Genomic DNA, 24,850 nt, shown 5'->3' on the forward strand with positions numbered 1-24,850 from the left:
TAGGGTCTTGTGGAGTCCATAGTAGGCACGACTACCGGTGATGATGCGCCTCCGAATTTCTCTGCTGCAGTTGTTGTCCGACGTTACCAACGATCCGAGGTACACAAACTCCTCCACGACCTCGAACTCGTCGCCGTCGATCGTCACGCTCGGTCCTATGCGAGCCCTAAGGGACTCGGTTCCTCCTTCCAGCAGATACTTCGTCTTCGCCACATTCACCTTCAATCCAACCATATCCGCTTCCCGCTTCAATTCGGTGTACCGCCTGGCCACATCCTCGAACGTTCTGCCGACAATGTCCATGTCGTCGGCATAGCAGATGAACTGACTGGACCGGTTGATGATCGTGCCCCGCATGTTGAAGCCCGCCCGCCTCATCACACCTTCAAGCCCAATGTTGAAACAGAGGCCGGAGATACCGTCGCCTTGTCGTACGACCGAGTCGTACGCGGCTTTGAAATCGATGAACAGGTGGTGCGTCGGGATCTGGTACTCGCGACACTTTTGGAGGATTTGGCGTAGCAAAAAGATTTGGTCCGTCGTCGATTTCCCCTCCACGAAACCGGCTTGGTACGTCCCAACGAAATCCTTTGCTCGCTCCGACAGACGACAGAAGATGATCTGAGACAGCACTTTGTAGGCCACGTTGAGAATAGTGTTGGCTCGATAGTTCTCACATTCCAACTTGTCCCCCTTCTTGTAGATCGGGCATATTACTCCCTCTTTCCACTCCTCCGGTAGCTGTTCTGTGTCCCAGACCTCGACTATCAGCCGGTGTAGACAGGCCGCCAGCTTGTCCGGGCCCATCTTGATGAGTTCAGCACCGATACCACCGCACCGCTGGTAGGCAGTTGGACTAACAATCCAAAGGTCGTCAGTTCGAATCCCGGGGTGGATGGAAGTTAAGGTGTAAAAAGAGGTTTGCAATTGCCTCAACAATCAAACCTTCGGACACTTAGTTTCGAGTAGGAATCTCGCAATCGAGAACCCCAAGGCAATGCTGTAGAGCGATTAATTTGGATTAAATCGATGAAATCTAACGAAACAAATCAACGAAAAAGATAAAAACTGGAGTTTTTTTTTTTAAAGGTCCAATAAACCAATTTTTTAGTTTTTGCTTTTTGGGTGTTTTTTTTAATACCCCTGACTATGCCCTGACTCAGGACGGCTTTAAAAAACCCAAAAAGCAAGAACTGAAAATTTGGTTTATTGGACCTTTTCAAAAAAGGCTCCAAACCGCAATGGATCACCGTTGTTCCACTCGCTCTCCCATAATTATTCAGCCAGTCCGAGGGTATTGGATTCGAAAGACAGAACACACACAACTGGATTTTGTGTTTAGAGTTTTTTTTTATCAATTTTTGTCGGATAAACGGTAACGGCTGTGATATACCAAATAACATTCCATCCCATAACGTTTATTACGATTATTTATTAATCAATGATCCTGTATTGTAAAAATAATAATAATAATAATTATAATATATAGCATAAGCTGATAGGTTTGTCTTCTTGTGCAGAAGGGAAAATATGTTCGCCTCACATAAAAGTGTCGCACGTGTGTTTGTATTGTATGTGTGCATCGCACAAACTCTCCTCCGAGAGGGAGGGCGGCGGGCCGGAAAATAATTTCGCTAGAACACACACTGGAATACTTTTTTTCAACTTGTTTTTTTACTTTTTGTTTTTTCATCACATACTAAGCGAAATTTGGTTTTCTTCTTTTTTTTGCAAAACTAATGCTTATGGCGCCAAAAATCACATCGAAACGGTTTCAAAGTCTTGAAAAAATCAACTCACACACTTTGTCTCTCGCTCTCTCTCGATGGCTAGTTGATGCAAACATTTAATAACTGTGACAAAGAAAATAATAAAATGATCATCTCATTCTGCCAACGATGACGGTTACATTTGATGCACTTTTTGCTACAGTCAAAATAGTCTTGTTTACTTATAGTGAGGGGGCTAATCGACCATCTTCTGTTTCCTCTTCTTCTTATCACCTAGTTTATAGAGCCGGTTGCGTGTTTTGTGTGTGATTTTTTGTTTCAGTGTGGCGTGACTTGTTTTAAACAGTTAATAGTGAACGCGCGTGTGTTTGTGTTTTTTTTGTGTGAAAGGAGGCAAGAAAGAGATTTTTTTTGCAAATAGTCCACACTTGTTCCGTTACTCTATCTATTCGACTACTACAGCTGTGTAGGTATGTCCTAATGCTCCTCTTGCTTCCGTTATGCTTTGAAATCCACGTGACTTGTTTATATGACTGCGGGTTTTGTGGGTTTATTCGTTATCTTTTTCATTTCTCTTTCTTTATTTATTTCTTTTCTTAGTTAGGTGCGCTCGTCTGTTGCTTTTTTTTATCTGTAATAGTTTTGTTTTATTTCTATCTTTTGTCATTTGTATGAATATTGCGTAAGCGAATGCGAGTGTTTTTTGTATGTTTTCTTTTTCGTTTCATAAAAAAAATCATTTACATTCGTGCGGTTTTTCCGTTTCTGAATGTTTGGCTTTATCTGTAAGTCTATGTGAAAGAAATTAGGGTGGCCACCCAAAAACCTTTTGCGAAATGTTGACCTTTCCCTGTATTTATTATCAACAAATCACGAGAACTGTTGTACGCAAAGTATTTATGTAGACAATCAAAAATCAAATTCCCAAAAATATAAAAAAAATATATATGTTAAAGTAGGACCTTTATTGCTGGCAGGAATGGTTCATTAGAGGTAGTTACCACCTGAAACCCAAGACTGAGATAATCTATATCAGCGCAAACCAAGTCTGACATAGATTTCACATTCCTATAATTTCACTGCCGGCCATCGGATATTGAATTAATTACAAATTGATCATATCTACGGAACATGATTTCAAGAAAATTGACAAATTAATGCTCACTTAAAAGATTTTTTTTCTCTAGAGGAAAGTCATGTATTTCCCATGTTGTTCAAATATAATTTAGCTCATCATACCATTATAAAATTTAGCATTTTTTACAATCTACAGAAATCTTTTTTTTGGAACAACTGCACATAATTGGTTAGGTATTTGAAGAAACTTTCAAACATGTTGAAATTTCGATGATCTTGCAACACTTACCGGAGATATTGAACAAAACACTTCCGGAACTACTTTTGTGCTTATTATTAGAGAATATTTCTTATTTTTTTTTTCGCTAAGTTATAGAGTTGCATTATATTTCTCCCATAAGGAATTGATTGCAAAAATGAGATAAAACTGATCGAATGGAGGTAGGAGTACTTGGGAGTACTTCTATGAAACAATAAAATAAAACGGAATAATTTGTAAGTCAGAAAGTTGTCATCTAAAGTTTGTATATTTTTTGTTCTTAAAGTTTGAATTCCTGGTTACCCTTTTATTAATAAATCTACACTGAAAGAACTGTAAATTTACATACACGAAAAAGATAATGTAAACTTGTATGTTGTAAACTGCAGTTTCACGTAATCATGTTTTACATATGATCTGTTGCAAATTTACATAAAATAATGTATGATGACGGGCAAAAGTGTTACACCATTTATGATGTAACATTCGGATTTTTTTTATGAGAGATATTTTACACTCGAATAAAGTAAATTTAAAAGGCGTTAAATTTGAAGGTGCAAATTTGCCTTTTTGCTGATGTTTTCAATTAGTAATGTAGAAAAATTTAATCACATGGTAATTTGCACACTGTTTGAGGCAAATGAAAAAAAAAGGTAAATACCTGCCACAAAATCGACATAAATTGCAATATATTACATAAATAACATGTAAATTTCCATTTTTTTGTGTGTTCTCCTTCTACAATGGTACTTTGGATTTAGTTCTGTAATGAATACACAAGAAAAAACTCATTTTTGCATTAATGATTAAAAAAAATCATTATTTTATGGAAGTTATGTAATATTACAGGTATAAAATGTAGCACATCATTACAGGAGCGTGTGCTACAAACCAAATTCCCGCAGGATTGAAAAAACCGCCCTAACTCTTCATAAAACTTTGCAGAAAAACCATTCGACCTTGTTTAAATATTGTTTGAAAAAATCAAAGTGCACTTGTCTCTAGGGACCTCAAAGTTTATGCTTCCCCTTGAGTTGAGCCTGCCCAATATTTTTTGTTATTTTTTGAAGGTCATCGATTTTGAATAAATCGATCCAAAAGTAAATATGAGTAAACCATTTTGTAACTTCTTAAATTTATGAGCATTATTTTTTTTCGTGAACTGCTCCAAATTCCCGTCTTTTTCCCGGATGTCTTTTCGCGACTTGGGTGGCCACCCCGGGTGATAAGTACTGGTTCTGATACGATCGTTTCGATACCATTAGTCAATAGCAGCTGAACATTTTTCCTCCTCCTCCTCGACGATAGCGACCCTGTTATCTTCTCCCTCTTCTCACGAACCCCCAGATCCTTCCGTGTTACAACAACTAGCAACATTTTAAAATTCCTCTATCATTAGGTAAACGATTCCGATGACGCATTTATTCTTCTTCTTCTTGTTTATAGTACGATAATCGACGACTAAAGAGAGGTGTTTAGAGCGAAAACGAACGCAAGATTCAAAACGCGCCCCGCGTGTCTTACTTTTCGCGATAACATTTACAGAATTTTGTAACAGATCGTCTCTTACTCAAAAAAGGCGTTTTTTTTTCTCACGCGAACCGCACACTCACTGAATTTTGTTTTACAAAATATCGGTACAATGACTAATTCGTAAATAAAAAAATTATATATGTATAAGACGTAGTAAATCAGTAACAATAAAGCGGCGTTTCATTTGCTCCTTGTATTTTTGAATTTTATGTTGTTTTCCACACACATTTTTTTTTCAGTTTGTTTGCTTTGCGCAAAGATTAATCCGTTCCGATCGGTTTCAATAGGTGCGAGTGTGTGTGTGTGTGTGTGTGGATGGGTATCATATATAATAGATATAGTATTGTATTTATAAAGACGATCGCGTCCTACTCTCACTTAATCCTTACACATTGAGGTATCCATTGGACTGGCCGGCTGCACAAAGGACGTATTTCCGCTGAACGACACATTACTGCTATTGTTTTGTGTTGAGGACGACGAGATGCTGCTGTTGAGGGACGAACAGGCGCCAATTCCACCACCGCTGCTAGAATAAAGCAAACATTAAATCTCTGACCCAAACTTCCCACATCATCTCCAACTCACGTCGCGCCACTGTTGCCGGCCGAAAGCAGCGGGAAGTTACTGCTGCCGCTGCCGCCGCTACCACCCGGCGGAACACCGGCACCGCTGCTGTGATGATGGTGCAGCACGTTCGGCGCCGACGTGTTCAACCCCAGCGGAATCGCCGGCTTGATGAACCGCTCGCTGGTTCGACGGTTGACGAGCTGGCCGCACGCGTGGCACCGGCCCAACCCACCCGGACTCAACGGCCTGTTGACGCCCCCGCTGCCAAACGCCCCCGACGACACGTTCTCGTTGAACAACCGCTCCTCCTCAAACTCCAGCGACGACTCCGACTCGGACAGGTGCCGCGACAGGGCCTCGCGCCGTTCCACCTCCTGAGCGAGCTTCCGCTGCAGGCGCTTGTTCTCGTCGCGGATGCACTTTTCCTCTTGAGCAAAATGCTGGGTTTTCTCCTGGCTCTCCTTTTCGGCCGCGGCCAGGTTACCGCGCAGCTGGTCCACCTCCGAGCGGAGGTTCTGGATGTGGGCCGTCAGCTGGGAGGCGGTGTCGTTGCCGTTCTCGATCCGGTGGTTGATTTCTCTGCAAAAGGAAAGGATTTGAATTAAATTTGTATTTTCAAATGCCAGCAAAACTCAATGTTCGTTGTACTCACTTCGGACTAGTCGGATCGGACACGGGCTGGTCCAGCTTAATCTGCAGCGAGCGCTTTTCCGCCTCCAGCTTGTCCATGCGCTTCCACAGCTTGTTGACCAGCGCTTCCTGTTCCTGCTCGAGCGTGTTCTCCAGCTCCACCATCTCGCGCCGCAACTGCTCGAGGTTGTTCTGCTTGGCCGAAGTTTCCGCCTCGAGCTTCTCAATCTTGCGCATCAGCTTGTTCACCAGACATTCCTGCTCCTGCTCGAGGGTGAGCTCGAGTTTGCACTTTTCCTGCCGCAGCTGGTCCAGCTTGCGGGACAAATCGTTCGTCAGACATTCTTCCTCGCGCTCGTAGTGATGGGCAAGCGTTTCCTTTTCCTTCTTCAGCGCTTGGATCTTCTTGAGCAGCGTGTTTGAGATGTACTCTTCCTCTTGTTCGGCTTTCGCTTGCTAAAAACAGAAGACAAAGAAGAAAAGTTGAGTTTGAGATTACGATAATGCATTACGAATTTGTTGCACTTGTTGAGCTCTGGCGCTGGCAAACAAACAAAAGCCGGCAAACGACTCAAATAGCTCAACGTTCGCTCGTTGATAAAACGGAATAAAAGAACGAAAAACCGAAAAATAACAACGAAATTAGCTGCCGCGCTAATGGGACGAGAAGGAGAAGGCAAAGGAAAAGATAGCCGAGCCCGAAATAGCAGCGCACAAAAATCGAATAATGCCCATCCCAAAAAGAAACGAACCAACTAGCTTAACACTGCTGCTGGCTTAGGCCACCACAGACAACGGGACACGGGAATCAGCCAATTAAACTACAAAATAAAATAAAAATGACTCACGATGATAACTGAAGCCTGACGCAGCGCACGGTTCTCCTCCTGGATGACTTTAACGCGGATCTTGTAGGTTTCCAGCTCGACTTTCAACACCCTGTCGGTCGAAAAAAAAAGAATTAATATACGAAAAATTTGGGATTCCTTCTCGCGTCGGAACTCACTTGTTCTGCTGGGTGAGGCTTTCGATGCGCTTCTGGAGTTGCTCCCGGGAGACCGGACTCGGCGGCAGCATCACTCCGCCGTCCAGTGAACTTTCCGATTCGCACGGGCTGTCCATCATGGCCCCTCGGAGTGGTTTTCGTAAGTGCGGTTGAAGGTGGTGTTGTTATTGTCGTCGTCGATGCCTATGGGAATAAACAAAAACACAAACACAGAGAGAATGAGATGATAAGTAAGTGGCACGTTTCGTTGGGTTAAATCAGCTGGAACAACAACAACGAATAGCTTGCTAACTTGTGCCGAGAAACTGATTTTTCTTGTTGGGTTAACTTTTTATTGACATTGTTGTTTCCTTAAGAAATTTCTGGGCTAAAACTTTTAAATTAAAGTTTAAAAAAACGTTACTTAATCCACCGATGGTAATTGGTGCCTTCCTCACAATTATGTACATATTTGTTTCTGTAGTAAGAATGTCAAACCTACAAATTTTATCTAAATTTTACTTCTTACAACATATCTACATGGAGTATGTGGTCTAGCATCCCAAAAATCATTGGACGTAATATTAGAACAACACCTACGGGACTGTTTCATGAAAATTGTTCACTTTCAATAGTTATATTACTTTAAAGTTTTGTAAGCCTTCAGACAGTAAACAAAAAATATCTGTTCATTTTTTCCCGGGAGTTTCAAATCAACAAAATCCCGGGAGCCAGATCTCCGGATAGATCCGGACAACTTTTTCATCAAAATATTTGAGATCCGGCCTCTGAAATGTGTACAAATGACACTTAGGTGCACATAACTTTTGATAGGGTTATCAGATCTTCAATCTTTTGGGCTTGTTGGAAAGGTCTTTCAAATACCTTTCTAAAAATGTATGATCAGACGGGTTTTCTTACATAAAACAACTCTTTTTACAATCTTTCAAACTTTAGCCAGATTCGTTTTTTAGCATAACTTTTGAAGTACTTATCAAAACTTCATAATATTAACTAGGGTCTTGTGGGACCCCAAGACGGATCGAATGAGACCAGAACGGACCAAATCGGTTCAGCCAGTCCGGAGATAATCGAGTGCATATTTTTCGGTGCACGGACTTACAGACATACACACGCACAGACATTTCGACGCCAACATTTCAAAAAGCATCATGTACAAACCATGCGTTTTGAGCAAAACGCATTTGAATGTTGAGCATCCATTTTCAATTCCCATTTTAATATAAAAGCAAAATAAGATGTTCTAATGATAACAAACGATGAAAAACGTTGCTTTTATTGATACTTGATCATCCAAATCCAATAAAACATTATTTCCGTAATTTTATTTGAGAAAAACAAACATAACTTCTTTTGAAATCACCAACGTCTATATCACCCTGCTGTCATTGAAGGGGACGCTTTGTTATGATTCGTTTTTCTTCGCCGAATGTACATGGCGCTTTGTTCATGTTGCTTTTTTTTCGTCACGAGGTTCATGTAGTCTTTTGTTTGACAGGTTGACAGGGCTATATAAACAGGGACTGCTGATGGCAGAGATTTTGTTTATGTTGCTTTATTTAAAATCATGATTAAACGGACTTTACTGAAGTAACTTTTGCTCATTTTTGGTGGAGAGGTAGCTTATTAGGAGTACTTTCAGAATATGCAATAACCCAGAAAGTGTCAAAATGTACATGATGCCTTTTGAAATGTTACCGTCGATTTGCTCAGAATTTGATTCTGAGTCGATAGGTATACGTGAAGGTAGGTCTACGAGGTCGAATTAAGAAGTTCATTTTTCGAGTGATTTTATAGCCTTTCCTTAGTAAGGTGAGGAAGGCAAAAACTAAACGGAAATAGTCTCGACAGAGCAGCATCCGATTGCTTGCCTTGAGAATAAAACTGTTATTTTTACTCGTGAACACACACGAACACACAAAGATTCTAAAAAAAAACCATGCTTAATCCACCTTAAGGTGCATGACGCCTTACTCACATTAATATACTCTTGATACATTTTCATCCTATTGCATTCTTTTGATTACAAATCTAACGATGGATAAGGATAAGGACATAATTTTCATCAAAATATCTGAGATTCGGATTCAACAAAGTGTATAATTAACACTATAGTGCTCATCACTTTTGATAGGGTTGTCAGATCTTCAATGTTTTAGACTCGTTAGAAGGGTTTTTTTTTTCAAAATGTGTAACATGACCACCCTTTTTACAATCTTCCGGACTTAAGTCATAGGTAATCGTTTTTTTAGCACAAGGCCGTTGCAAATATTTTTCAAAGTTTATGTCGCCCCTCTTCAAAATTAGTCTGAAAAATCAGGAGGAAAAAATATTTTTTCAAAAAATTTCAAACTGAATAAAAATAGAAGTCAAATCAACTGAAAACAATCTAAAATGCATTTTTCTCCAGAGCAATTCCATGTCAAATAGGGAATCGGTTGTACCCGACCCTCTCCGATTTCAATGAAACTTTGTAGACATGTTATCCTAGGCATATATAAGCCATTTTTGTGTATATGGAGCCAGTTACACTCGATAATGACATTTGAGAAGGGCGTAAGTGTTTTAAATATTTTTGTATTTCGTAATTTAAATATTGCTGTATCTCGAAGCCGTTGCATCGTATCAAAAAGTGGTCAAAGACAAACTTGTAGGAAATTTGACGGGCTTTTCGAAAAAAAAAATACACTGAAAGAAAAAAACACACTACTTTAATGAGATTTTTTGATTTTTATGTTTAAAGGTCAAATTTGAAGGTGAGCCCACGATTTTTTTTCGTTCAAATTTTTTGTGAAAATAGCCTAAGATGTTACAAAAAGACTCACGAAAAATGCAGGATGGAGCAACTCACCTAAAAAAATACAAAAATCATTTACTGAAACTGTTTTTTTGAAAAGTGCTCTAAACGTCAAAATTTTCAAAAACCGAATACGGGAATCGATTCTCCAGACAATTTTACATAAAAGTCTCCATATTGACCATTGTCCTAAGTCCAATCCTCGTGAAGTTACAGCGGTTTTAAAAATAAAAATGTTGAAAAAATTGGGTTTTTCATGGTTTTTGGCAATTTCTATATGACAGACTTGATTTTTCGGTCTCGAAAATATTTTTACCGGAAAGCTCGTCCAATTTCCCATAAGTTTGTCTTTGACCACATTTCAATTGGATGTATGGGCTTACAGATATAAGCTAATTTACTATCCAGGTTACTATACTACACTGAAAAAATATTATGTTTTTAGTTAAAAAAAAAAATTGAACGAAAAAAAAATCGTGGGCTCACCTTCAAATTTGACTTTTAAACATAAAAATCAAAAAATCTCATTAAAGTAGTGTGTTTTTTTCTTTCAGTGTATTTTTTTCGGAAAGCCCGTCAAATTTCCTACAAGTTTGTCTTTGACCACTTTTTGATACGATGCAACGGCTTCGAGATACAGCAATATTTAAATTACGAAATACAAAAATATTTAAAACACTTACGCCCTTCTCAAATGTCATTATCGAGTGTAACTGGCTCCATATACACAAAAATGGCTTATATATGCCTAGGATAACATGTCTACAAAGTTTCATTAAAATCGGAGAGGGTCGAGAAAAAAGTACCTAAAAAATTCCTGTTTTGGGCTGGAATTGCTCTCCATTTATAATCATATTTACAAGCTTAAATGAATGAAGATCTGACAACCCTTTAAAAGTTTTAAGCACTGATATTTATACTTTTTTGAATCTGGATCTATGATATTTTGATGAAAACGTTGTCCGGATCTATCATGCAACCCATATGGGATATCATTGGATAGGTAACACCAGGGATCTGACACGCATGCAGTTTCCTGAAGTCCCCGACAGAGGCGCTGTCAATATTGTTTACGCATGGTTTTTGAAAAGGTCGTATTAAATCAATAAATCTAATTCCCAAATTATTTTGTTGTTAGTTTTCATTTTCTTTGTGCATGTATGCGAGATAATTACAAGTATTTAGGGCGTCCAATTTTCCCGGGAAACGGGAAAAATATTTTTGGAATCCCGGGAATTCCCGGGATCCCGGGAAATTTTTGAATCAGTAATAAAATCTATGTTTCATTATATTTGTTATGTTTTCAAGCTTAAAATCATTGAATTAGCTTAATAATATCAAATGGTTATAATCCTCACTTCAATCTAAACAAAGACGACAGTTTTAAAATAGCCTAAAAGATTTTTTTTTGTCTTTGTGGTGTTTAGGATTTTATATCAACTACTATTTTTAATTCCAGTATGATTAATCATTTTTTTATTTGCGAATCAAATTACATAATTCTTTTTTTTTTTTTTGAAAAGGTCCAATAAGCTTTTGTTTTCCATATGTTTATAGGACCTATTCAAAAAAACTTTGGAATTCTTTCATATTTTTTTCTTTTATATATATTTTATATGACATGACTAAAACAGCTAGAAAACAAACAACGACAATAAATAAAATGATACCAGTTAATGTAAAATTTTAGATAAGTTTTGAATTCATTGTTTTATATAAAACATATTTTACAAATTATCTTCAAGTTACTACCGCCAACCGAGGGAAAATCAGAACTACAGTCTAAATAGGTACAGGAGATTTTAGAGCAATACATTTGGAAGTACAAATTGTTTTGTTCTGTTACTGTTTCAACCGAAGTAATCCAAAACGTCATGAATTTTTTTTTTGCTTTAATAGCTGTATTTATTCGTTACATTTGTACGTATTTGCCCTGGATGCCGGTGTTTGATTATAAATAATTTGATATGAGATTGTTTTTTAAATTTAAAATCGAAAATATACGTAAATATATCCAGTTTTTCAAAAAAATAAAATAATAGAGAAAAAAATGTAAAGCACTAGGCATTTTGCGGACCTGGTAATTCAAAATATAATATTTTTTCCTTAAATGCCAATTTAATGCTGAGATTTGCTGAATACAAATTTTAATTCATTTTATTGTTCTACTATTGAGCAATTCCATGCCAAATAGGGAATCGGTTGTACCCGACCCTCTCCGATTTCAATGAAACTTTGTAGACATGTTATCCTTCGCTTATATAAGCCATTTTTGTATATATGGAGCCAGTTCCACTCGATAATGACATTTGAGAAGGGCGTATGTGTTTTAAATATTTTTGTAATTCGGAATTTAAATATTTCTGTATTTTGAAGCCGTTGCATCGTATCAAAAAGTGGTCAAAGACAAACTTGTAGGAAATTTGACGGGCTTTTCGATAAAAATACACTGAAAGAAAAAAACACCCAACTTTTATGAGATTTTTTGATTTTTAAGGTTAAAAGTCAAATTTGAGGGGGAGCCCACGATTTTTTTTCGTTCAAAATTTTTGTGAAGATAGCCTAAGATGTTACAAAAAGACTCATGAAAAATGCCGAATGGAGCAACTCACCTAAAAAAATACAAAAATCATTTACTGAAACTGTTTTTTTGAAAAGTGCTCTAAACGTCAAAATTTTCAAAAACCGAATACGGGAATCGATTTTCCAGATAATTTTACATAAAAGTCTCCATATTGACCATTGTCCTAAGTCCAATCCTTGTGAAGTTACAGCGGTTTTAAAAATAAAAATGTCGAAAAAATAGGTTTTTTGATGGTTTTTGGCAATTTCTATATGACAGACTTGATTTTTCAGTCTCGTAAATATTTTTACCGGAAAGCTCGTCCAATTTCCCATAAGTTTGTCTTTGACCACATTTCAATTGGATGTATGGGCTTACAGATATAAGCTAATTTACTATCCAGGTTACTATACTACACTGAAAAAATATGATGTTTTCAATTATGAGCAATGTAATTAGCTTATATCTGCAAGCTCATACATCCAATTTAAATGTTGTCAAAGACAAACTTATGGGAAATTTGACGAGCTTTTCGGTAAAAATATTTACGAGACTGAAAAATCAAGTCTGTCATATAGAAATTGCCAAAAACCATCAAAAAACCTATTTTTTCGACATTTTTATTTTTTAAACCGCTGTAACTTCACAAGGATTGGACTTAGGACAATGGTCAATATGGAGACTTTTATGTAAAATTGTCTGGAAAATCGATTCCCGTATTCGGTTTTTGAAAATTTTGACGTTTAGAGCACTTTTCAAAAAAACAGTTTCAGTAAATGATTTTTGTATTTTTTTAGGTGAGTTGCTCCATCCTGCATTTTTCGTGAGTCTTTTTGTAACATCTTAGGCTATCTTCACAAAAATTTTGAACGAAAAAAAATCGTGGGCTCCCCCTCAAATTTGACTTTTAAACTTAAAAATCAAAAAATCTCATAAAAGTTGGGTGTTTTTTTCTTTCAGTGTATTTTTATCGAAAAGCCCGTCAAATTTCCTACAAGTTTGTCTTTGACCACTTTTTGATACGATGCAACGGCTTCGAGATACAGAAACATTTAAATTCCGAATTACAAAAATATTTAAAACACTTACGCCCTTCTCAAATGTCATTATCGTGTGGAACTGGCTCCATATACACAAAAATGGCTTATATAAGCGTAGGATAACATGTCTACAAAGTTTCATTGAAATCGGAGAGGGTCGAGAAAAAAGTACCTGAAAAATTCCTGTTTTGGGCTGGAATTGCTCTATTTTCACAACCAAATCTGAATTTCTAGACCAAAATATGATTTTTTTTTTTAATTTCGGGAATTCCCGGGACAAATTATAGAAAATCCCGGGATTCGGGAATTCCCGGTTTAGGAAAAATCCCGGGATTTTTGTCCCGGGAATTCCCGAGATGGACGCACTACAAGTATTAAATTTTTTTCACATTTAACATTTATTAGATCAATAAAACAAAGTTCTATTAGATTATTCAAGCAACACAACACAACACACTGGACTAATTCGCAATTCGCAATTTTCAGTGTAAGAACGGGCCTTGACCGATCTTATGCACTAGGTTCCCGACGAACACGCACTGCCCTTACACCTACATCTCACCCTTGCTCTGAGTCAGTACGAGCAACACGCTAGAACACGGTTTGAGTGTTCGTGCCAGGCATGCACACCTTCTGTTCCGGTTACGCATTTTAACTCGGCCGGGGGTGGTACATTACGTAGGGTTTGATGTAAGTATAAGCGCCTAACCATCTATAGTGTGCCTATCAATTTTCATTAAAACAAGAACTATTTTATTTTTAGTTTGAATTCAAAAACTTATTGTTATTTACTGTGTATTGTTTTCTCCTGAAATCTTCCCTAATGTTGAGTCGTGTTAATCTGTTGCTGTTTCTTCTGTCGTACTTCAAACGTTTACCAAAAGTACAATAATGTTGTGTGTGTGACTATCATCTTTCAATATATTGAGTAAGGACTCGAACCTCACTTGTTTGAAGAAATAGGTGAAGATTGAAAAAAAGGGACTGCGAAAGAAATATACTATTTAAAGAATAAATCTCGGATTAGTTATCAAAAAGGCGTAAGAGCCATTGGTAAACAAAGCCCTTTTTGCACCGGTAATCGACGTGCTTACAAAAAAACATTTTCAAAAATGCTTGAGATTGTTCATCTACACGTCCTTCAAGTGCCCTAAACTTAAAACAAATGAAATATTGTTTAAATTTGGAGAAAAAGGAAAATTAGTATCGGAGGTCACGGTGGCTCTTACGGCTTTTTGAAAACTCATCCGAGAAATAGTAAAAGAATGATAGACATTTATTAAGTAGATAAAGAAATAAACAAAAGATAATAAATAGAGGAAATAAACAAGCTTAGATTGCATTAAGGGTAATTTATAGGGCAGATGAAAAATTATTTAAATAGATATATAAAGAAAAGGCACATGACAAACAAAATTGACATCGCTGCCAAATTAAGGGAAAACAGACAGTTTATTACAGCAGCATCAAGTAGTAAAATAGAGTGGAAAAGCGTTGAGAAATAAGAGAATCAAAAAAGAAAAATCGAAAACAAATGGACGATAATAAACAGAGGGCGTGTTAGAGAATCAGTAAAACAAAATAAACAGAATATAGATGGTAGATATAATTGGAAAGAAGAGAAACCCCGTTCTGCGATGTTTTAGGTACATCCACAGCAGTTGACTCAACATACTGCGAATCAAAACAATACCGTCTACAATCACAAATTACTTCCCTGTCCCACATTGCCGCGCCCCTTTCTTTTAGTCGTCTCGATTGTAACCCGCGGCGTTCGAAGGTTTACGAGTCGTTTCCACAGGCCACCAGCTAGGTCATCATGAAAACCAAGCCAACGTGGAGGTAAGAAAATAGGACACTCGCAAGGAACCAGAGCTATACTGTCCTGATCAAGAATGATCTAACAGGACTACGGACGTAGTCGGTGACGCTCTTTCCATAATGTTCCTCGCCTGAGCGTCAACTGAAGAGGTATCATCAGCAGCATTCACCCTTGGCCTGCCATTCGGCCCTGTCTAAATATTTTTGAAAAATTCAACGTGCACGTGTTTCTGGGGACCCCAAACTTAATGCTTCCCCTCGAGTTGAGCCAGCGCTAAACCAGCGCAGTCAGTTTTGTCAATTTTTGAAGGTCTATGCTGCCGTTCTACGCATAATTGTCCCATGTTCAAAAAAGTGCTACTGAGAAAAACGCGATTGAAATTTTTCGATCGATTTCGCATAATTGTCACGTGGGTTCCTATTCGCCCTATGTGTCCCTAATCGCCCCAGTTAGCAGTTTATCACCCTTATTTGTGATTATCTTGCTATACAACTGGTAAACAAGACATAATGCTTAGTAAAACTGATGATTCCGTGTAAGAAAATACTTGGTGGGATAATTGGGTCCTAAAATGAAGCTTAGATTGCTGATATTATTGTTTACAGCAATAAAACTTATTTTTCTGAGTACAATGACCCTTTGTACGACCACAAAGAGTTTAAAATGGATTCTTAAATCAATTTTGAAAAATTAATCTCGCGGTCCTTCTTGACAGAAAAGCTCCTACTTGACAGCTCGTTCCAAGGGGACCATAGTTAATCCATCGAAAAAATGTTGTCTTGTCAAAAAAAAATTTTGCATTAAAATGAAAAAAGTGATCAGAAATGGTTTTTAATCGTGTTTTTTAACGTTGTACATAAAAATTGACATAGGGCTTAAGTACCCAATTATGCGTAGAAGTTCAACGATGGGACAAACAGACTTGGTGTTGTTTTTAATGAGTTTGCGAACAAAGTACCAGATTTTATGTGTTTTTCTTAAAGTACACATAAAACTAAACTTAAAAATATCATAAAGTAGTATGTAATCAAAAGACCTATACCCAACGAGCTTAAAAGATTGAAGATCTGACAACCATATCAAAAGTTGTAAGCACTTAAGTATTATTTATAAACTTTGTATTTGTATTTGTAATTATGCGTAGAACGGCAGTGTATAAGTCGTTTTTTTGGTTTATTTTTTTTTTCATATTTAGAATCTTTTAGAAATTTCATATAAGTTTGATGTATTAAAGTTGTAAATTTGATTGAAAAATAATGTAAAAAGAATCTTTTTAACCCTGTGATTATTACGTATTTCGATCACGAAAGTGAGTACCCGTCCCACCCCTCATTCGTTCAAATGTCATCGGTCTTTTACAGAGCCATGGCCAAAAATATTACGAATAATACACAAAAAATATTACATTAAAACCCCACTAGCCTGAATAACAATAGTTTTGTTCGTTAGTTAATTTTTGTTTACAGAAATAAATCATTAAAAAATTTAAAAAAATATAAATACATATAACTTGAAAAGGATCAAAAACAGTTGATAAATATTTGCACAAATTAAACCAAACATAATAAATTGAAAAAAATGACAATCACATTGTCAGTTTTCGATGGTGGCCTGCTTAGTCTATTTTTTAGACGGCTTTAATTTATCCAGAAACGCACAAAACTTTTCCCAAAGGTTTACGATTCCTCACCGGGGGGGAGGTCATGGACAAGAAGAGCAAAGAGCGCAACCCACCGAGGAGTAAAAAGGTGGTGGGTTGGCCTCTGCGCCTCTGCTGTCCGTTCCCGAATTTGGCTTGTTGCTGCCAAGCTGGTGGACACCAGGTGGGGAGGGAGGGGTAACGATGGGGAAAGAGCAGACACGAAGAGCCGAGCCTCATCGAAGGGGGCCGCGCTGCCTGGGTGAAGAAACGGTGGCAGAGTACTTACTTTTCTTCTTCACACCGTCGTCGTCGTCGCCTGCTTCTTCCTTTCGCGACCTCTGCTGCTGCAGCTGCCTGCTCGATTTCTTGTGGAGGAAGGTCCTGCTTCTTCTCTCTTTTCGGACTAGCGGCAAGTTTCCGGCACTTTCCCGGACCACTTCCGGGCCAAATCACACACCAATCACTTCCACCTGGTGCGGGGTCCAACTTGCAGCCACACTTGCCACGCGCCGAGCGGAATTTATGGCGATTTTCACCGATTTTTTTCGCAGGGCACTTTGAAACACCTTTTTTTCACCACCAATCCAAACACGACGAAGACGATGAAAACTGTGACGACGATCGGGCAGGCGGCAGGGCTGCCAGTTTGTGGGATTCTCAGTTTGACAGACGAAATCGCAACGACTTTTTTATTTTCTGTCTGCAAAAATTCGTTGAGATGCGTTGCTAAAGTTTTATTATAATTTTAGGGCCTTTATCAAGAATTTTAAGTTAAATCTTTATCAAGAGTGTCAAGAATCTGATGTTCATTGAAATGAAAATAGAATCAATATAGCTTTCCAACAAAACGAAAGACTGGCAACACTTCCCTGATAGACTGGGGTCCCGCGGTCGTGCAATTCGAAGCGTTATCTGCTCGATGTCGATTAAGTCCTGCCATTTTCGAGCGATTGTCGTGCGTTGTTCAGCGTTTGCAAAAAACTAGGCAGGCGATGACACAGTTATGGCTATGACAGTTCATTTTTGGATGGTTGCCATTGTGATAAGTTTTTTTTTCGGTGTTATATTGTTTCAATTTTCTATTGAAATTAGTGCATGTCAGCTTTGCGGAATAATGGAAGAGGTATACAAATGCAGCGTACAATTTTTGATTTCATTTTCCTCAATCAACATTCTCTTTCAGACAAAGTCAAAACATGCAACTTTTGCCACCGAAGACAAATTCTGAGTCGTCTGAGATCTTGAAGGCTCGCCTCTGCACTTATAACGCCTATTATATTGCTATTTAATTTATGATGAGAAATAAAAAAATGCAATTTAAATCTGTTTTGTAAACATCTAATTATCGCAAAAATTCGAAAATTAAACGTCAGACAATGGCAGGACAATCTGAATAACAAAGTCGCCCGAAAACGGCCCGACAACGGCCCGTCAACGTCGATTTTCTCAAACGTCGATTTCGACGATCGTCGGACAAAGTGTTGCATATACGCACGAAAAGGGCCCGAATTCCGTCGGACAAACCGACGGAATTCGGGCCGTTTTGTCGAGCCGTCCGGCTGTTTTCGGGCCGTTGTCGGCCCGGTCCGTCTGTCAGGGTTGCTCGGTAGACGGCTGCTCGAACTGGTCGAAAAAAGATGGCAGCCTGATTCCCGGATTGTTTTGTCAACCCGACGTGAGCCGCACGTCGATGCAACCCAAGCTCAGGCACTATGGACGGTCGTCATACCAACAGGTGGCAAAAAATCCAAATCTTTTTTTGTGATAAATGCGAGGATAAATCCGTTTCTAAAGACAGTTCACGTCATGTTTGAGGGGGATAGACCGGATAGACCATTGTTTACAATCGCAGATTTGCCCTTTAAAAACTAAAAAGTGTCAAACGAAAAAGTGACCAACCACCGAGGGTTGAGTGTATTACTATTGAAATGCATAATTTTCGAACAGGGGGTTGTTAACGGCAGCCATCTTGAGGGTTGAGATCGATGTCACGTGCAAAACTGCGCACAGTAAAAATAGTAATATTTCTTTACTTATATTTTTTTTTGAACTTAAATTCTGAAATAATGTAGCGAAAGTCAAATAGCACAGTCGTTCAGTTAAACGTTTCATATGATATAAGTACAACGTGGGTATGTACTGTACAACATTAAATTAAGTTATCGGCCAGATGTGTTCTTAATAGGCTAGTATGGAGATCGGAAGGAAAGGGGCCAAGAAACAGCTTTACGAACAGCAGAACAAAGGAGAGGGAGCGATTTCTTGGGGCTTTTCTTCACCCTCTCTGGCTTACTTTCACTGCCGCTGCTGCCCATTTGAAATTTTTCTTGATCGATTCCTTCCGAAGTGCACACACTGCTAATAATACCAACTTCACTATACTAAGCAAAACTCCCAAGGCGCATCGAAGTGTTTCGCACATGATCTGGCCCTGCTGCACAGAGCATTAAATATCAATCGCAAAACACTTGAAATTTCGGTGATTGATCATGAAATAATTTCAATAACCAAACACTTGAATTTTAAATGGTGTTGAAAAATACAACAATGTTTGCCAATTTGACCATTCTACCCCCAATTCCCCTAGTAGAACAAAAGAAAAGTTCATCCGCGGCATAGAATAGGTATAAGCGATATACGCACTTCGGAAGGAACCGGTCAAGAAAAAAAATCAAATGAGCTGCAGCGGCAGCGCAAGCAAGTCAGAGAGGGTGAAGAAAAGCCCCAAGAAATCGCTCCCTCTCCTTTGTTCTGCTGTTCGTAAAGCTGTTTCTTGACCCCTTTCCTTCCGATCTGCATACTCTAGCCTATAGGTAGAATTACCACTCGTTGCTTGCCCTATATAATCGCTTGGCGACACTGCCGACAGCGCCATCATCAGGCCAAACGGGGAACTAAAAAGTCTGCAAACTAAATGAGGTGCGCATTTTTTGGCACGCTGTCATTTGCAGTGACAGATAGCGGGCGCGTTTTGATTTGACATTTCTCGGGATATTTTTCAAAAGGTCCTTAGCGCCAGTTGATAATCGGTTTTTAATCGGTTCTCAATCAATTTACGAATAATCAAAATCAAAAATGCTTTGAATTATTCATCTGCACGTCCTTTAAAGCTGTTTACTGAAAAAATAAATAAAAGTTGATTTGTTTTAATTGCGGAAGCTAAGTGTTTCGGAGGTTCAGAGCCGGAAGAGCTTATCGGGATTTCTCGCCGGATAAAAGGCTAGTACGGAGTTCGGAAGGAAAGGGGTCAAGAAACAGCATTACGAACAGCAGAGCAAAGGAGAGGGAGCGATTTCTTGGAGCATTTCTTCACCCTCTTTGGCTTGCTCTCGCCGCCGCTGCTGCCTATTTGATTTTTTCTTGACCGGTTCCTTCCGAAGTGCATATACAGCTAAAAGCTTTTCAATTTTTTGTTTTCGTTGGGGAAAACCTTCGCTCGGTGGCTATCCCTAAACAAGTGGCATTTCCCCTTTTTGTTATCGGTTCTTTCAGGTCGTTCCCCAGAAACGCACCACAGCTAATAATTTGACAGTTGGAGAACCTAAAAGCTTTCCTGTTGCCAAGTGTGTGTGCCAGCGAAAAAATCGTTCCTGTAGCTGAATTTGTGTGCTGGCGAAAGACCGATCCAAAAAACTTCGTAAGTTCTTGCAAACAGAAAAAAGCTCTAGCAATTTTGAACCACCGGAACTTACGGAACGCTAAAATTTGCATTTGCAAGAAATTTATTTTATTACTGTCGAGATTTAAATAAAATCCTTTAAGCTATTGTTTTTCATATGTTTATAGCTCGTGTGAGTTTTCAAAAAGCCGTAAGAGCCACTGTGACCTTTGACACTCATTTTCGTTTTTCTCGAAAATGAAACAAAATTTCATTTATTTCAAGTATGGGGCACTTGAAGGACGTGTAGATGAACAATCTCGAGCATTTTTGATATTGGTTTTTCGTAAGTAGGTCGAATACCGATGTAAAAAGGACTTTATTTACCAATGGCTCTTACGGCTTTTTGAAAACTAATCCGATCTATTAGGATCTTTTTAAAAAAAACTCTAGAAATATAGTTTACAATTAAAAAAAGAGAAAACCATTGGCATTATTTTATGCACGATTATTCTTGAAATATGAAAAATAATATTCAATGCCCACTTAACTACGATCATCTTGTATCTTGAATGCGTAGGGTAGGTTAGTTCCCCGTTTCGCCACCATTTCAATTAGGCAGCACTGTTTTGTCTCCCGGTTAGATGAATGAGTGGCAATTGGGTCCTAATATGAAGCTTAGATTGCTGATATTATTGTTTACAGCGATAAAACTTATTTTTCTGAGTACACTCAAACCCCGATGGTTTGACACCAACTGTTGTCAAACGAACGGGGTCACGTTTTAGTTTGACACCCCTTTTACACGGAGTTCACACACACTACTAAACGTTTGTTTTGAAAGTGTGCGTGAGCGCCGTGTAAAAAGTGACAGTTCGTCACTTTTTAGTTTGACTTTGACCAACCAACGGGGTACAAACTAAAAAAGTGTCAAACGAAAAAGTGACCAACCACCGGGGGTTGAGTGTACAATGACCCTTTGTACGACCACAAAGAGTTTAAAATGGATTTTTAAATCAATTTTGAAAAATTAACCTCGCGGTCCTTCTTGACAGAAAAGCTCCTACTTGACAGCTCGTTCCAAGGGGACCATAGTTAATCCATCGAAAAAATGTTGTCTTGTCAAAAAAAGGTGCAGGTGGTTATGTTACACATGACCAATATGACAAAGAACTTTGCATGAGCCTCTTTAAATTATATCTTTTTCGTTTAATTTGATCATTTTATTTTATTGTTACAAACGCGATATCCATTTTGTAGTCCTGGCGACATGTCAATTTTCATGTCCAGTATCTAAAATCATGATGTTTGATAACCATATTACCCAAACTTGTACGGATCGGTAAATTTTCCCTCTTCGGTTAATCTGGTTAAATCTACCAGGGAGCATGTTTACAGCTCCTATACATACTGAGCGTACCCGTTATGCGTACAGATTGTCAAGGAAACAGATTGGCCAATGTTTGACAGATCCAAACGCGCTGGACACCAACCGCCCTTTACGCCCAGCAAAACTGGCAGTGTTGCAAGCGCAAAACATACGTTGCCAGTGCCTATTTATTTTGCATCGACCAATCTGGTCCCCTTGACAATCTGCAGTTATGTGTGGGCCCAGTGGGCATAAGATAGCGGCCTTCGATATTATCTAGCTAAACATTTGAAAATAACGAATAGTTTAAATAAATATAGTCTTTGTCTGTTTTTGGTTAAACATTTTGTCGTTTTAGGATTTTTTTTCTGGGAATACTTGTTTAGAGAACAATTACTAGAATTATTCTAGAAAAATGAGAGAGAGAAAGAGAGAGAGTCCCGCGAAAGCCGTTACGGAAACAAAAAATCCCACACGAATTTTGAGTAACATTTTTAGCGGACGAGCTCCGATGAGGCCCACATTGCTGTCTGTCGGTAGATACGCGCAACGAAAACTGTCATCTTAGGGGCTGGTTTAAATGTAAATTTTAATGTCATGTATTAAAATCCATGAAGTTTGATACTTAATATAGTGAAACAAAAATGAAAATTGGTTTGCATTCAGGGGTTGTATTTCTAAAATTAATATTATTATTGTTATTATTGCTTATTGCGAGATAAAATCAAGATTTTACATCGCTTCGACTGACAGGAGGTTATGGCCGACGAAATACCGCGTTGTAAAAATCAGCAAGTCGACATCATCATACTATCTTGTCGTACGTCGCTTTCTGTCCCAAATTTTGGTTGAAGTTGGTTGCCGGAGTCCCGAGTTATAATGGAGTATTTCCATTCAAGCAGTTTTGCTTTTTTCTGCAATGTACAATGGGAGAACTGTAATTTCTACCACTCGAATCCGGTGCTCCATTACAAATGTTTACGGTAATCTAACTTGTACGTGCGTCAAACGCGTTCTGACCTGAAATCCCTTTGGCCAGTAGTCGCACTTACATCAATTTTCAGGGAGCGACAAGATAGCACGACGAGATTGAAACTTCTTTTATATACATATGTAAAGAGACAAAAATGCACGGAGTTTTTTTTTCAGATTTCGTTGAATATCTCAGGATTGAAATCGAATTTTGGGGATCTGTGAGGGTCAAAAGGTGAGGCATTGTGAGCTGCACAAAATGGCGTTCTTAACTCAATATGGCCCAAAATGCACGTACGACAAGTTAGCTCGACGACGACGAAGTTGAACTGAAATTCAGCATTGATTTGCCTGTCAACCTGGTTTATTTTGAATATTTTTTCTTGCGGTCATATCAGCGTGCGGAAACTATAATTATTGACACTCGCGATTATAACATTGTTCAGAACCAAACGATAAAGCTAATTTTTTAAGAAACTTTGTACGACCACAAAGGATTTAAAATAGATTTTTAAATATTTCAATTATTAAAAATTAAGTTCGCGGCTCTTCTTGACCGAAAGCATTCTACTTGACAGCTGGTCCCAAGGAGGCCATAGTTGATCCATCTTAAAATGTTGTTTTTGCATTAAAATTTTGTTTTTTTTACCGTTGTACAAAAAAAAAATACATGGGGCTTTAGGATCCTATTCTGTTTTAATATCCATTTTATGTCTAGTATAAAAATCCATGATGTTTAGTACTCAATGAAACGTTAGTGTATCTAGAAAGCGATTTATCATGTAATTTGCATAAAAGTAATCAAAAGTTGCATTTATTATTGTTAATAATTAAAAGTAATTCAAGCCAACCGTGTGCGCTAGAGCTGGGAGTTATACGAGCATGCGCGCTTGAAAAACAAAAGAAACACATAATTTTCTTGCAAGTTGACCCAAAATAACTGTCAAAAATACCACTCAACGCTTCCACACCACCACCATCACAGTCACAGCCAGAGGAGAAGCAGAAAAAAAGTCGCTGCGAGTGAACTTCGCTGTGTTCGCGGCCGAAGATTGCGGTTTCCTCACCTAGATGGAAACTACCGGCAAGCAGAAATTTCGCGATCCCGCGCGCTTCGTACAGGTACCCGCGGAAAGGAGGTATATTGTCCGAAGTTGGCGCCGCCACGAAGTCGAAAGGTCGGGTTGAGTAGCAAGAACGAGCGTCGCAGAAGTCTGGTGAATCTGCCGGAAGCGGACTTGTCAGCGGTAGGCACGGCCAAGCAGCTGAAACGTATGCCGCGAGAAAGTCGGTGAGAACAGCACGGCTGGATGCGATGCGGTCGGAGAGTGAACGGACGGAAAGAAGGGACCGAATCGGGGACGCCGGCGACAGTAAAAAGAAGTGGGTGTTGAGGAGAATCATGTGGAGGATTAGGGGGTTTAGGAAAAAAATGTTTTTCAAATAAATACACGTAAAAACATTAAAATTGGTTTCTTTTGCTTGAGTAAGCTGCCGAAAAACACCCCCTTTCAAGTTAGACACAAACCCTTCCGAGTTGGAACCTAAACAGTGCTTTGTGTGAGGGTGCGAATGTATGTGTGAGCATTTAAACAACCAACGCGAGGTCCGCCTCGGATGAAACCTCGGTAGGCACTGAACTTTTCTGAGGCTAAGTGCTAACTTAAATAGTATCGCATGGCATGTTGCAACCATGGTGCTACATTCTCGCGTGACAGTTCCACGGAAGGAGGAGGCAAGGCAAAATTTGCTAAGTGCTAGATACTTGAATCTGATTAATGTGTTCGGGAAAGGTTGCGCTTGACCAATCAGCGTACGCTATTCTTTAGTAGTTTTATGTTAACTTTTAAGTACTTAAATAAATAAGTACTGTAATAAACATGTTTAAAGATCATTAAGTAAGTCTTCCCCTTTCGTTTGGTGGGTAAAACGTTCAAATTCGTCGAGAGGGAAAAAAGATACAATCGTTTGAAATCTTGCACTTTTTTTCGAAAATTTGCTTCTACGCGTTACATTTCGCTTCGCGAAAAATCTGGATTACTACCATTGTATAGAGCCCTAAGACAAAGTTCTTTGTCAAAAATTTTTTGCATCAAAATGAAAAAAAGTGGTCAGAAATGGTTTTTAATCGTGTTTTTTAACGTTGTACATAAAAATTTACATAGGGCTTTAGTACCCAATTCTACCTATTCTATGATTAAAAGCATTTTTTGAAACAAAATTTAGGGAGCGTTCTTTTATT

General features: G+C 38.5%; 1 protein-coding gene across 2 annotated transcripts; it reads right to left on the reverse strand.

The window, feature by feature from the left end:
* Window positions 1-1,412: 1,412 nt before the first annotated feature.
* Window positions 1,413-17,288, reverse strand: LOC120429823 (coiled-coil domain-containing protein 6). Of its 2 annotated transcripts, none has more exons than XM_039594882.2 (6): window positions 16,956-17,288; window positions 6,806-6,988; window positions 6,648-6,738; window positions 5,822-6,255; window positions 5,188-5,748; window positions 1,413-5,125 (listed from the first exon to the last, which is right to left on the reverse strand). In XM_039594882.2, exons 2-6 carry the CDS (start codon window positions 6,922-6,924, stop codon window positions 4,978-4,980), a joined length of 1,353 nt encoding a protein of 450 aa, XP_039450816.1. In that variant the 5' UTR covers window positions 6,925-6,988; window positions 16,956-17,288; the 3' UTR covers window positions 1,413-4,977. The 2 variants fall into 2 exon arrangements, with proteins under 2 accessions (XP_039450816.1, XP_039450814.1); XM_039594880.2 differs by having other exon boundaries at window positions 1,413-5,128; window positions 16,956-17,287.
* Window positions 17,289-24,850: the final 7,562 nt, after the last annotated feature.

This window comes from Culex pipiens, chromosome 3 (assembly GCF_016801865.2).
Source record: "Culex pipiens pallens isolate TS chromosome 3, TS_CPP_V2, whole genome shotgun sequence".
NCBI classification, from domain to species: domain Eukaryota; kingdom Metazoa; phylum Arthropoda; class Insecta; order Diptera; family Culicidae; genus Culex; species Culex pipiens.